The 14,616-nt window shown below is 40.5% G+C and overlaps 1 protein-coding gene across 3 annotated transcripts in view; it reads right to left on the minus strand.

The window, feature by feature from the left end:
- The window catches only part of GK (glycerol kinase), a 76,267-nt gene that overhangs the window by 54,889 nt on the left and 6,762 nt on the right, over positions 1-14,616 (minus strand). For all 3 annotated transcript variants that reach the window (XM_060136828.1, XM_060136827.1, XM_060136826.1), the window contains exons 2-4: positions 10,103-10,176; positions 7,843-7,949; positions 677-754 (exon numbers count right to left, since the gene is read on the minus strand). In XM_060136828.1, coding sequence (XP_059992811.1) covers positions 677-754; positions 7,843-7,949; positions 10,103-10,176 — 259 coding nt within the window. The remainder of the gene's footprint in view (positions 1-676; positions 755-7,842; positions 7,950-10,102; positions 10,177-14,616) is intronic.

The following is a 14,616-nucleotide window of genomic DNA, read 5'->3' on the forward strand; positions in this document are numbered from 1 at the left end:
TTGCTATTTGCGACAGAATAACGCCTTTTAGCGACTGTATATTTAGAACAAAACTTTCCTTTTAGCAAGTGACAGTGTCATTCAGTGCTCAACTGTCATGTGCTACTAAGAGTGAGGCTAAAATATACCCATGGTTATTTACATTTAATAAGATGTGATACCTAACGGTGGTATATTTGAGATTGAGCTTTTGAACCCCTGCTGAAATCGCCAAGTTTGTAGCAGAAGGAGCTAAAATTTTGACATTTTATTTTCATAAGCTCAAAAGAGTCGATTCAAATTTCTAGATGGGAAGAACAAGTATACAAGTACTTTATGGAAAGGTAGAGAAGGGAATGGGGACATCTGTAATCTTGATTTTTGAGGGGAAGAGGAGGTGAGATCCCTTTCAGGTGTCAGAAACAGCAGGGATTATAAAAAGTTCTGGTAACAATGACTCATTTGTATAATGCAAATTATCAGGAAGGGGCAAGCATAGGAAAGAGTTAATTCAAATTGGGAATAACTATCTGAAAATGGTAAATATATAACAACTCATTTCTTAGAGGACTCTTCAGCCCAACCCATGAGATTATAGGGAACATGACTACATGCTTTGTTAGCCAGATGTTTTAGTATGACAACTCCTGCAAGTGGAGAAAGGCCTTGAGTTTGACATCCATGCACAAGAGCTTACCCACAGCATTGTAGAGAGGCTCTCCAGTTAACTTGTCCCAGACTACAGTGGTTTCCCTCTGGTTACTGACACCAATAGCTTTAAAGAGAAAGTTAAACAGAAAGGATTAAAAAAAAAAGCAGAAATCTGAGCAAAGGTCTCACTTTTTTTTTTTTTACAGGCACAACTAAACATAAAAATTTGAAGAAAAACATTTGGAACGTCTGTGGTGGTACTGAGTTGATTTTCTTTGACTGGCCCAGGAAAAGCGAACCACCAATGTCAACTACTTCTTTTTCTTTCTACAGACTTCTCCCTGCTTCACTACCAGCACACCATAACATGGACCCAGATCAATAGCCAAATAAAAGACTCGCAGGTTGCCTTATAAATAGGGAATGCAATAACTTCCCAACTTTACGATACCCAATTTATCATGCTGCGGAGACCAACAATAACCTCATTCGTTTATTTACTAACTGCCACAAGAAATTTCCCTCCGTGTGTGTGTGTGCACACATGCCTGTATTTTGAGAAAATAGTCACAGATAAAATCCTTCATGCTGGGCAAACTCATATTATGCTTAGTTAGAAATTCAGTTTTCTTCATGTATTTTAATAATATGTTACAAGACATAGAGTTTGAGGGACTCCCCTGGTGGCAGAGTGGCTAAGACTCCACGCTTCCAATGCTGGGGATCTGGGTTCGATCCCTGGTCAGGGAACTAGATCCCACATGCATGCCACAACTAAGAGTTCACATGCCACAACTATGGAGCCCATGTGCCACAACTAAGGAGCTGGCAAGCCACAACTAAGGAGCCCGTGAGCCACAACTAAGACCCAGCACAACCAAAAAAACAAACAAACAAAAGACATAGAGTTTGAATCAGGCATAAGTACAGTATGTGATGGCAATTACATTATACTAACCTATATACAACTCAAGGGCTATAGTTACAGTAAGTTACTATAAGTAAAATACTATTCCATACCATCTTACTCAGTTCGGCTTGATTCAGCTAAATTGGAGGTTCTCAGACTTGGTTGTACATTAGAATCAACTGCAGAGCTTTTAAAAAATACCGGTGCTCAGGCCCTGACCCAAATCTTCTGATTTAACTACCTGGGGTAGCATCTGAGCATTGGTATTTTTTCTTAATACTCCCCAGGTGATTCTCCTGTGCAGAGTTGCACACACTGGGCTAAAGGATGGAGCTTTTCCACAATTTAAGATTAGGACAGACCTTAAAGGCTATATAATCAACCCACCTTATGCTCAAATCTCTGGAATTGCCTGTTACATGACCATTCAGGCAGCACTTCTAGTGACAAGATACTCACTACCTCTCTCCAGGCAAACAAATCTCTACTGTACAGCTTTGCTATTTAAAAACAATTCGTTTCCTCATTGCTTCCACCTATAGATCTTTGTTACATTCTTTGGAGATACAAAGAATAAGGTGAATCCTTCTTCCACGTGTCAGTCTTTCACACTTGAAGCAGCTATTCTGTCCCTCCAGGCTTCTCTTCCCCTGTCTAGGCTAAACAGCCCAATTTCCTTCCACTGCCCCACCTCCATAGGGCATGGTTTAAAGTCCCTTCACCACCTCTCCTAGGAACATGCAACTAACTGTCCAAATTACTCAAGCTGTACACCCAGAATAAGACATACTAGGAATGTTCTGACCAACAGAGAGCTGAAGGGGACCAGCAGCTAGCTCCCTTGTTCTAAATAATCTTTATCCAATGCAAATATACTTACTTTATTTAACACCTTTTCTAGAGGTATAAAGATGAATGAGATTCTACTACCAGGAAACCTAGAGGCATAGGGTAAAAGGAAGAGATTTGAGGGTGTTTTTTTAAAAAATAGAAGGCCAAAAGGTCTGTAGGAATAAAGGAAGAGAAAGGAGAATGTGGGCGGAAAGGGGTCTGGAAATGAATGGGACACGGTCCTGATTGTTGTAGTGACAGGAGGGGATGGGATTAATACACAGGTGGAGGGAGGAGCCTCAGTAGGGCGGAAGGCTATTGCTTCCCTTGTAATGGAGGGAAGGGGGCAAGAGATCCAGACATTAAGTACTGGGACAGGAAGTTGAGGAATTTAGACCCCAGAGCCTCAATTTTCTCTGTGAAGTAGAGCGCAAGGTTATCTGTGAAAGCAGGGACTGTGAAGCTTGGGTGCTATTCAATAGAGCTCAGGCTCTGAAGCCAGACTGCTGGGGTTCAAATTCCAACTCTTCTGCTTCCTAGCAGCATGATCCTGGGTCTCAGTTTTATCTTCTGTAAAATGGAGATGATAAAAGTTCCCATCTTACAGGGTTACAAAAAGGAAAACCTAAGTTAATGCATATTAAAACAGTGCCTGGGACATAGTAACCACTCCATAAATGTCACTTATTGCTGCCATTCATTGTCATCATTGTTACACAGAGGCTGGAGTACCAGTTGCAAAGAATGGGACTGAGCTAAGTGGGACACATAAAGGAATTCCGCAGCAGCACTGTGGGCACAGCAGAGGCCAGAGACCTCGGCGGGACCTTGGCAATGGTTGTTAAGGTGGAGTATTGTGAACGTGATATGTGACAACTTTACAATGAGGGCTCACAATGAATTCATGGTCTACTAAACTCTCCTATTCTTCCCCACTGCATTAATTTCCCATTAACTAGCTGGCTGCTTCCTTAGTTGCCATCCTGGAGTTTCTTTTTTTTATATATAAATTTATTTATTTTATTTATTTATTTTTGGCTGCGTTGGGTCTTCGCTGCTGCCCGCAGGCTTTCTCTAGTTGCGGCGAGCGGGGGTTACTCTTCGTTGCGGTGTGCGGGCTTCTCATTGCGGTGGCTTCTCTTGTTGTGGAGCACGGGCTCTAGGCGCACGGGCTTCAGTAGTTGTGGCATGTGGGCTCAGTAGTTGTGGCTCGCGGGCTTAGTTGCTCCGCGGCATGTGGGATCTTCCCAGACCAGGGCTCGAACCCATGTCCCCTGCATTGGCAGGCGGATTCTTAACCCCTGCGCCACCAGGGAAGTCCCAAGCCTGGAGTTTCTATTCTATGCCCTTCACGCTACCTTTCTTTATTGGCTCATTCTAACTGGTATTCAGAACATTATCTAGAGCTATTTCGATCTGATTCATTAGTCACGGGTTTCATTCTAACCGCTTCTTCTTTCCCCTCTATCTTAATTTGGTTCCTTCATGCCAAGCAAAATTGCTTTTCTTGCAAACAATCGAAGTCCAGTGAACCAGCTTCTCAGGATTCTCTTCCAGCCACAAACAAGTCTAGTACCAGTTTCTCCCGACACAGGCCTTATGCATTGCCTCTGAACTTCTAATTGTGCTAATTTCTTGGCATTTTTACCCTAAAATCCTCTATATTTTTCTATGTTTCTTAAAGAAAACTTTTCTGACTGCTAATCCCAGCACATGTGCTTCTCTTAATAGTTCCTAATTTTAATTCCTTCTTTTTCAGAATAACATGTTTAGGTTTTATAATCCTCCACCCTAGTTCACCTACCATAAGAGCAAATGAATGTGACGTGCAAGTCTTTTAGCTAGAGATACTAAAATCACTGGACAATATAAAACCTAACACATTACTCTCGTATCTAGCAGGTCCATGCTTCATCCATATATTCTTTTTCAGGGGATTTTTTTTCCCTCAAAACTGAGTGTCACTAGTACAATTAACTAGTTAAATGCTATATTCAAAATCTGGTTAAATTTTGCTTAATATTGCCTGTGAAAAGTTATAATCGCAGTTAAGAAAATTTACTTCGAAAAAAGCCTTTGGAAATACTCCAGAATGTTATCATTGTTGTCTTGGTGGAATTATAGATGACATGCACCCTTATTTAAAAATAAAATTATAATTTCTAATTGGAACACATTTCTGGAGAAAACAACAACAACCCAATAAACGCACATAGCAAAACAATGTAAGCCCCAGAGGAAGGCTCTGGGGCTACTAAAAGCGCCATTGGGAAGAGGTAGAAAGCTTCGATGTCTGGCAGACGTGTGCCTGTGGCAAGTTATACCACTTGCAAGGGAGATATGGTCATTGCTGGGAAGCCCTTTAGGACAAAGAGTGCCTTTCTGAGAGGCCAAGTCTCAGAGGCGAAGGAAAGGTGGGTGGATGTGTTGGCTAGGGCGAGGCACTGGGTGTGCGGGCTTCCCTGTCCTCTAAGGGTGTGAGAACTACTATCTAACCTAATCACTGAGGACTTGATGTTCTCAACTTTGTAACAGTGTATGTTGTATTTTGCTTGGATCTCATGAGGGAGGACGAATGAGACTATGTGGTATTGTAACTCTTTATAGTTTGTATTTCCTTCAGTCCAGGGACAGGCAAACAGAGCGGCCCAGCTCTCTAAGCCAAGATGGAAAGAAGCAGCCTATTTACTTGTCTTGGGCTCAAGTGAGCTGTTAAACTGGAAAGTGAACTTTAATTATGGAGACATTGTTTATAGGGACCTGAAATCAACAAACTTTGGCAGATGAGGACAACTAAAACCAATGAAACTGGAGTTTGCCAAAGAAATACAACCAGCTATGATGAACTCAATGATTACCAGGTAAGATGATAAATGAATCACCCTTTAGCTGGAAAAAACTCATTTCTTTGCCACTTTGGAACCAAAAACTCAAGTGGTTTTTGAGGTTATTATCAGTGTGGCTCAGGAAAGAAAGCACTGGACCAGGAGACAGGGCAGTTGTGCTTTCATGTTATACCACCACTAAATAGCTACACGACCTGCAAAGGGTCCCTGTTCTCTCATTTGCAGCTAGGTCTAAGTGATGGAAGATCCTTTACAGCATTAGGGTTCTGTGACCTAGAGCTCTATATAGGCAAGCAAAAGCTTGGCCCTTGACAGTGCCAATTCAATAAATTACCTGGGAAAAAATTTTTTTAACACAACTGGCCCGGTATGGAGGGGCTTGTGGAACGTTCTCTTCCTTGGCCATAGGCTGGTAGTTGTTGAGAAGGAAGTGCTGGGTCACTTTGGTTCAGGTATGGGTTTCACACTGGCTAGACACAGAGGAGCGTAGAGCAGAGAGCTGTGTGCTCAGTATTCTTACAGACAGTGCAAGTGGAAGACAAGTGACCTGGACTGGGGTTATGTGTCATCTTCACGACCACCACAAAAACAAGAGAAAAAAGAATGCCACCTGAGTGGGTCTAGAAGGCCAACATGCCGCAGCCTACCTCACCTGAAAGGGAGGTAGAATGAGGTCAAAATCATGGCCAATGGCTCTGGAATCTACATCGTGAACATGGCATTCCGCCACCTAGATTATCTACATCACTGGTAATGGATATTTCAACAACAGAGTGTGCTACTGAATGCCTCTTACACGTTTACACTGTTTAGACCATGAAAGCTGTGAGGACAGTTCAAGGAAATTGACCAACAATCACTTTGACAGAGGACTCATCTAAAACTTGGTGAATGCAACTGTAAAAGAAGTTTGAAGTACTTCACTTAGATGTAGGGATAAAATGAAGGTAGGATATTAAAAAACTGTTAACAAAATATCAAATCGTACATGGGTATTTCTTGTAAAAATCTGCAGTAACAGAAATATCACTGTTACATTTTTCCGTTAATCTGTGATTGGATTAACATGTTTCCCCCATTGGACAGCGGCACGACCCTATTTGTGCTCCACTGTTTCCCTAGCACACTTAGCACATCGTAGGCACTCTGAGTTTGCTGAATGACTGGTTTTGATTATACTTAGCCTTTTTTAAAGTGAGTTTTATTTATACAAATAAGGGAAAGTCTGAAAAAAAATCAATGTTTCAACTCAGGAGTGCTGGTAAATTTCAGAGCCAAGATGACATGAATTAAGGAACCACCAGCACCAACTGATGGTTCCCCGTATCTAGAGTCAAACTACCTAAGAAAGAAAAAACAAGTAGCCCTTGAATGGTGAGCTTGAAAAATTTAAACTCTAAGGAGATGGCAATTACCGTATTATGCTTCCACCCTTTACACTAGTAGCATATCAATTTTAGATGACTGGGTTATTTTTTTTCTCCCTTATGAATGATGCAAAGCCAAACTCAGGTAGATATTCTATTAAAACTACTAGGAATTAAAGGGAGATACTTGTAATAACCTAACACTCTCAGACAATTATTTAAGGGAGATTTCAAAAGTGAAGTGCTTTGATTTCAAACAACCTCCCCCCTCCCCAAGCTGTTCCCTATTCTAGTCTTTCTCTCCCCAGTGAAGGGTATCCCTGTCCATCCAGGAGCTCCAGCAAAAACCCCAAGCCTCATCTGTGACCCATCTCTTTCCCCCACCCCACTACTCTCTCTGCTACCCTGACATCCAATCCATCAGCAAGCTCTGGCCCTTTCTCCCCACCTCCACTGCTACCACTGTCAATCAAGTCATCGTCCTCTCTCTCTCAGGACTTCCACGGCGGCCTCCACACTGGTCTCCTTGTGTCCACACTTACGCCTTTACTGTTCACTCTCCACAGTGTTCCGTACAGCAGTCAGGAAGTTGTTTTTAAACTGCAAGTCAGATCCTGTCATCCCCTATGGCCTTGCTTAAAGTCTTCTCATGGCTCCGTGTGATACTAAGAATAACATCCAAACTCCTAACTGTGGCCGACAAGGCCCCGTCCACTTCTCAGATTTCAGTTCCTTCTGAAACCCCTTACCCACCCAACCTCACCTGTCACCCTTCTTCCACTGTATTTTTGACATGCTGGCCTTCTTTCTGATCCAGGAATGGGCCAAAATTATTCCCACCTCAGGCCCTTTGCATGTGTTGCTTTCTTTTCCTCTAACATTTTCCCCCCAGATATTTGCATGGCTGGCCCCTTTTGGCCTTTGACACCGCAGCAAAAGTGTCACCTCCTCAGAGAGGACTTCTCTGGCCTTCCAATCTAAAGGAAGCCTCTCTGTGCACACTCTAGCATATCACTGGGTTTTACTTTCTGTATGGCACTTATCTGCATCTGAAATTAGCTGGTACTTATCTACTCTTACTGTTGGTCTCACTCCCACCAAAATAAAAGCTTCATGAGAACAGGGACCTAATCTTCCTGTTTATTGTTGTATCCTCAGTTCTCAAAGAAATGCTTGCCACTGCATGGGCACTCAAGTATGTGCTGGATGAATGAATTTAATTGAGATAATCATATATAGAGTAAAATATGAAAAATACCTTTTATGTTGGAAATATCAATATTGAGCTGTCCAAGTTTCTCACACGTTTTCTCTATACACTCATAGACAGAATGCAGAATTTCCTTAGGGTCCTGCTCCACCCATCTTCAAACAAAAGAATGTATTTGGTTAGTCCACAAGAGAGCAAGACACATATAATTTATTTCTCTAGAGATGTTCACTTATGAGGGAGTGGCTGCACAAATCGAAGAAAATCAGATAAGCAAAGCATATCCAATATTCTAAAGAAATGATTTAAAGAAGAGCCTATTTACTTTACATTTTTATTATTCTTCATATAGTAATTAATTATTTGAAAGGAGGTAAGTAATACCAGGCCACAAATAGCAAATATTCTACCTATTTTTAAATTATTTTTCAAATCCAGTAAGAAACTGGTTCCCCAATTCTTTATATTCTGTGGGTGTGATGAATTCTGATATACTATCTTTATGTTTCACTAGTCATTAGTCAGTTTTAAACAGACTAGATATAGATATTATTCTTTTGATACACTGACTTACTTACTTATATATCTGTGTATTTATTTATTTATGAAGCAAAACAAATTCTAGGAAGTCAAATAAGTATACTAATCTCTTTTGTCATTTTATTTCCTAAAATGTTTTGTTAGAATTTAGGGGAAAAATGTACATTCCTTCCAACAACTATTTCATGTAGACAAGTGACTGGTCCCAGTTTTCAGACCCAATCCCAGTGCAATTATGGTTAAGGTACAAGGACCTCAGAAGGATGAATGGCTCATAATAAATGAAAAGGAAGAATACCTGGGAGAAACAAATGGCATACTTTTTCTATGCAAAAGTAGAAATGACACAAGTTAAAAGAATCCTACGCTAGAATCTGGAAGTAGCAAGGGAATTCCAAATGCCTTTCTTCTCTGCCTTCCTCAGGTCTGCCTGGCTTTCCTGAGCTTTGAGTTCTGTCTCTAAATTCTCTTTTTCCAAAACCCAATCTCCTTCCACATATTTCTAATTTTTGTCCCTCCAAGTCTAGCTATTCTCTCTCAAAATTGCACTGGGATCAGGCCTGTGGACAGTCATTCTAATGCTGCTAACATATCAATAGCTTTTATTATTAAACAAAGGAATTCTCTAAAACATAGGAGAAAATTTTTAACGGAAAATTTGGTAACACACTGTTTTCCCTCTCTTTCTTAAACTGAAGTAAATTTTATGATGAAATGAACAGATTGAAAGTGCACAGTTTGTTGAGTTTTAACAAATGTATATACTAATCTAACCAACACCCCAGTCAAGATATAGAATATTTCCATTGCTCCAGAAAAGTTCTTTCATGCCTCTTTCAAGTCAATCACACACTCCACAGGCAACTACTTTTCGGATTTCCATCATCCTAATTAGTTTAGCCTCTTCTTGAATTTCAGATAGAGCCATGCAGGATGTATTCTTTTGTGGCCAGTTTTTTTCACTCTCCAGGATATCAAAGAGATTCAACCATGTCATTGCATGTATCAGGTCACTTTTGAAAAACTGTCAAACAGTATTTCATTGCTATCGTTCTACTGATGGCAGACATTTGAGGGGTTTCCAGTTTGGGCTAGTATGAACAAAGCTACTATAAACATTCATGTAGATAAGTCTTCCTATAGGCATATGCTTTCATTTCTCTTGGATAAATTCCTAAGAGTGGAATGTTGCAGATGTATGATTAATTTTATAAGAAACTGCCACACAGTTTTTCAAACTGGCTGTATTATGAATATCAAATTTTAAATAAAATACTGTATAATATATGTATATGTACTATATAATACATATATATAAGTAGTAATATCACAATTACTATATATGAACATTATTCCCCAAAAGGATGATTTTAGTATTAGATGATAAGATATATGAATGTTTTTTAAAAACATATCTTTATTTAAGGAAAAAACCCTTACATGCAAATCAGCAAAGCAGCAGTTTGGCAATGATGGACACACAGGACTAAATGATTTCAAAGTCAATGTGGAATTTCTGATATCTAATACTCCTTTGCTTTATTACTTTATTATCGCTTCCATTTGTCACTGAATTCCTAAGCCATCAATCATCCACATGTTTTTGCTGAGCTACCAAGTTACTGCTTCTTTTTTTGACTAACATCTATCCCTCACGTCTTCTCAGGAGGGTGTTTGGTTAAGTTTACTTTACAAAAGCACAGGGCAGGTGGGGTGAGATGGACTAATAAACATGATGTACATTTACATATTAAATTAGGAAACATACCCTTCTCTTGGAAACTCTTGTTTTATTTCCACTTGATGATGACTAAGTAGTTCGGCTGTTTTTGAATTGAAAACCTGAAAAATATATTGCAATATTAGGGTAAAAATGCAGGTAGAGAGCAAAGATGTTTAAAAGTTATTCAGTGGGCTTCCCTGGTGGCACAGTGGTTGAGAGTCCGCCTGCTGATGCAGGGGACACGGGTTCGTGCCCCGGTCCGGGAGGATCCCACATGACGCAGAGCGGCTGGACCCATGAGTCATGGCTGCTGAGCCTGCGCGTCCGGAGCCTGAGCTCCACAACGGGAGAGGCCACAACAGTGAGAGGCCCGCGTACCACCAAAAAAAGTTATTCAGCAACTGAAGTTCTTATTCACTGATAGAAAAATCATTTCAGATGAAATGCCTTACAAGATGTTCTACTTTCTCTTCAGATAGAATCATGTAAGTTATAAGGTAGCTTAAGAAATAATAACTTCTCTTTAGATAAATGAAAATCTATTAAAGATAAAGCTAAAGAGGCAATTCCTCATTCTTTAAAACAAATGGTTCCAGGTGTCGGAAACTTAATACATCAACCAATTAATAGTATGGATTTCTTTTAGAGAATAGGAAAACCAAAAATAAAAGAGAGCTGGCCAAATGCTGATAGTGATAGTATATGGTTCCATTCTGCATCTACCTTGGATGTGGAGACAGGAGTCAATAGATGCCCAGGCAGGAAAGTATACTGTGTAAATTCCTTTGAAGGGAAGTGTAACAATGCATCTAGCTCTTAGGAGAGGTAAGTAGAGCCATATCAGCAGGGGGAGAAGAGTGCCGTGGCATCAAGCTGAGTGCTCTCTGTGACATGCTTGTCATGAATTGCTGACTCTTGATGATAAAACATTAAAACCAATGAATGAAAGCTACCAGAGAAGTGCAGTACAAGCCTCCACAAATTTAAAACCACTAAAACAACACTTCTTAAAAACTTAGCAACCTTTTTTTCAGATATATTTATTTCTCACCTGGGTGTACCTATATTTAAGTATCAAATTACTTAGTCTTTCAGAGTAAGGATTCATATTTTAATTAAAACTAACTTCCAAAATCACTATAATTGCAGCAGTAAAGTCACATCCAATTAAGAAAGTGTTTCCAGGCCTAGGTTTCCTGTGGGAGAAAATTACTTGCTGAATGCAGACTAAGGAAGAAAGTAATAAGGGAAAACACACAGTGGGTCGGGTTGCTGCTCCCCTCCCTCCCCACCACACACATCATTTTTGGGCGAGGAAGTAATAAACATAATGAAAGCAAGAAGGCAAATTCTCAAGTCCTTTGAGGAGATAAAATATCTTACACTGCAAAGGTTAACTTGATACATCATAAATAAAAGGCACTTGGCTGAAGCCCATGTAATAGCCCAGTAATTTACAACTTAGCATTGGGTAGGTCTCTAGGATGTCCACTCCAACTGTCCCATTTTATCTGCTGAAGCATCTCTAGGGCCTAGAATAGTGCCTGGCATAGGGTTTGATAATCAGTAAATATTTGCTGAATATCTAAAGAACTGTGGTCTATCAGGTACTTATTAGGAAAAAAAAATTAAATAAAATGGGAAATGGGGACTTCCCTGGTGGTGCAGTGGTTAAGAATCCGCCTGCCAATGCAGGAGACATGGGTTTGAGCCCTGGTCCTGGAAGATCCCACATGCCACGGAGCAACTAAGCCCGTGCGCCACAACTACTGAGCCTGTGCTCTAGAGCCTGCAAGCCACCACTGAGTCCACAAGCCACCACTGAGTCCGCGTGCCGCAACTACTGAAGCCTGTGCACCTAGAGCCCATGAGCCACAACTACTGAAGCTCACGTGCCTAGAGTCCGTGCTCCACAAGAGAAGCCACCGTAATGAGAAGCCCACGCACTGCAACAGAGTAGCCCCCGCTTGCTGCAACTAGAGAAAGCCCACGCGCAGCAACGAAGACCCAATGAAGCCAAAAAAACCACACAAAAAAAGGTGAAATTAATTTTAATAACAGTTTATTTAAACCAATATATCTAAAATTATTTCAACAGGTGATCAATATAAAATTAATTAGATCTTTCACTCTTTTAGTATAAGTCTTTGAGATCTGGTATAGATGTTATACTTATGGTCCACCTCAATTCAGACTAACCACATTTAAAGTGATCAATAGCCGCCTGCAGCTAGTGGCTGTCATACTGGACAGTGAAGTTGTGGAGTACTGCTTTTCTCATAAATCTAGGTTCATGTGAGGAACTGTAGTGAAGCCTCCTGATTATCCATTTGTCTGCAGACGGACAAGTACACAAAGCAGGCTAATGATGTTTCCATACGACTCTATGGCTGAAGAGTATGAGACACTCCATATGAGAACACATTGCCGAGTAGCGAGAGTGCTAGTCGGTTCTTTTCAAGTAGATTTCAAAAGCCCTTGTCTATAAAAGATGGCAGGGGCTATAGAGTTTGCTTTATAAAAGGTCTAGCACAGTCATTTGTCTAAAAATCATTAGATGGCAAGGAAGAAACACCCCAGAATTACAGATGCTCATGTTTTTCTCCCTTTTCAAGTTTGAAATTCACCCAATTTAAAAATTAGTTAAAACTTCAGACTCACAATGGCACAGAACAGAAAACTCTCTTTAAGAAAATTAATTTAAAGAAATACTTTAAGACACAAGAGTCTATGGGATCTAGAAGAGATCCTAGAGTTCCTCTGGGCTAGTGTTTTCAAAGTGTGCTGCCCGCATCTCTAGGACCCTTCAGAAGCTGAGAGGGAAGGACAGGGAGCTCTGGACCACGCCCTCCCTTAGATTTCACATTTTATTGACTTCAGCTTCCAGAAGAGAGCTTAACAATGGAGTTCCAAGGCAAAAAACAAAATGACAACACACACTGAAACCCATGGCCCTAATGGAATGCTCTCTTGTTTGCAAAGGGAGCTCCAAGAGATCGGATAATACTGACAAAACAGGGCTAAACTCTAGGTTTTCTAAATACCAATGCAGAGCTTTTCCAGTACAAAATCAGACTGATACTAATTAGGACTTTTTCATTCATTAAGTGGCAGTGAATACAAAGGAGTTTTCTAACACAGGGCTGCCTATGCTACAACGAGGAGGTAGGACATCCAACCCAGACTGGTGGGCTCAGAGAAGGGCTCTCAGAAGAGGTAACTTCCAGGCTAAGACTTAAGGTTGAATATAAGGGAGTCCGAGTGGGACTGGGAACGGTGGGGAAGCTAGGCTGAGGCAGGGAGAGCAGCTGCAGATGTGTCTGCAGTGACCCAGGTAAGACACCTAGAGGGCTCCACTTGGAGGCCAGCAGCAGTGGGGACTGAATGAAGCGCATTGCTGAGAGAGATTCAGTTTAGGAGGTATAAGCAAATAGATGCGTCAAGGGCTTGGATGGGGAGGAGTGACAAAAAAGGAGGAATACTCAAGGATGACAGGTTACAAGTTAGAGTAGGCAGTGTTTACAAGACAAAGGTAGGGCAAGGAGAAGTAGTTAGGGTACAGAAGGGGGTAAGGAGATTGCAAATTTCATTTTAGATAACGTGTGTTTGAGGTGTAACTCGGCACAGAAGTGGAGATACCCAGTAGTCAATTGCTTATGTTTTAGGTCATAAGCTTAAAGAAAGAGATCCATTAAGGGTACAAACTTGGAACTAGCAGATAAATAAGTCCTGGAGAGCTAATGCACAGCAGAGTGATTATAGTCAATGGTAATGTATCATAAACTTCAAAGTTGCTAAGGGAGTAGGTCTTAATTATTTCCACCACAAAAATAAATGATAATTATGTGACATGGTAGAGCTACGTGGATAATGCTATGGTGGTAACCGTACTGCAATATACAAACGTATCACACAACATGGTGGACACCTTAAACTTATACCACGTTATATGTCAACTATATGTCAATTAAAAAACAAGAGATCCAGTCTTAGAATTTCATGTGGGCCGGAAAAGGCAGTTGAGAACGTTATGCTTGGTGTAACATGGAGGCAAAGAGCATGGGCCTGGGAGAGCTGGGGCTGGGGGTCAAGCCCAGCCCTGCCCATGTCAGCTGTTTGACTTTAACTTCTCTAAGCCTGGACTTTTCCATCTGTGAAAGGATTAAATAAAATAATGTATGCTAATATTGTCAGGAACCAAGATTTTTCAGTGCAAGAGGAAATAAATATAAAATGAAAGAACTTAAGTGAACTGTAAAGTTAATTAGAACTGGAAATATCAATATGAACTGAGGCTTTTAAAATCTGTCCCCTGAAAGAGCCTAGAAACAGTGACATCTCTGCGACAGTGACCAACACTAGAACTCAGAATTTCATCTCTAAATATGGTTAATCACTAAAGGAAAACTTGGAGAAATATTTGGAAAAATAGCTGACTCCAGGTTTAAATTCACCAAAAAACTACATTAAGAAAATATGACAAGTATGAATAATTGTTAAATCTGGGTGATGGATTCACAGCCATTCATTACGTTTGTCTTTTTACTTTTCAGTGTGTT

Source organism: Lagenorhynchus albirostris, chromosome X (genome assembly GCF_949774975.1).
Source record: "Lagenorhynchus albirostris chromosome X, mLagAlb1.1, whole genome shotgun sequence".
In the NCBI taxonomy this organism is placed as follows: Eukaryota; Metazoa; Chordata; class Mammalia; order Artiodactyla; family Delphinidae; genus Lagenorhynchus; species Lagenorhynchus albirostris.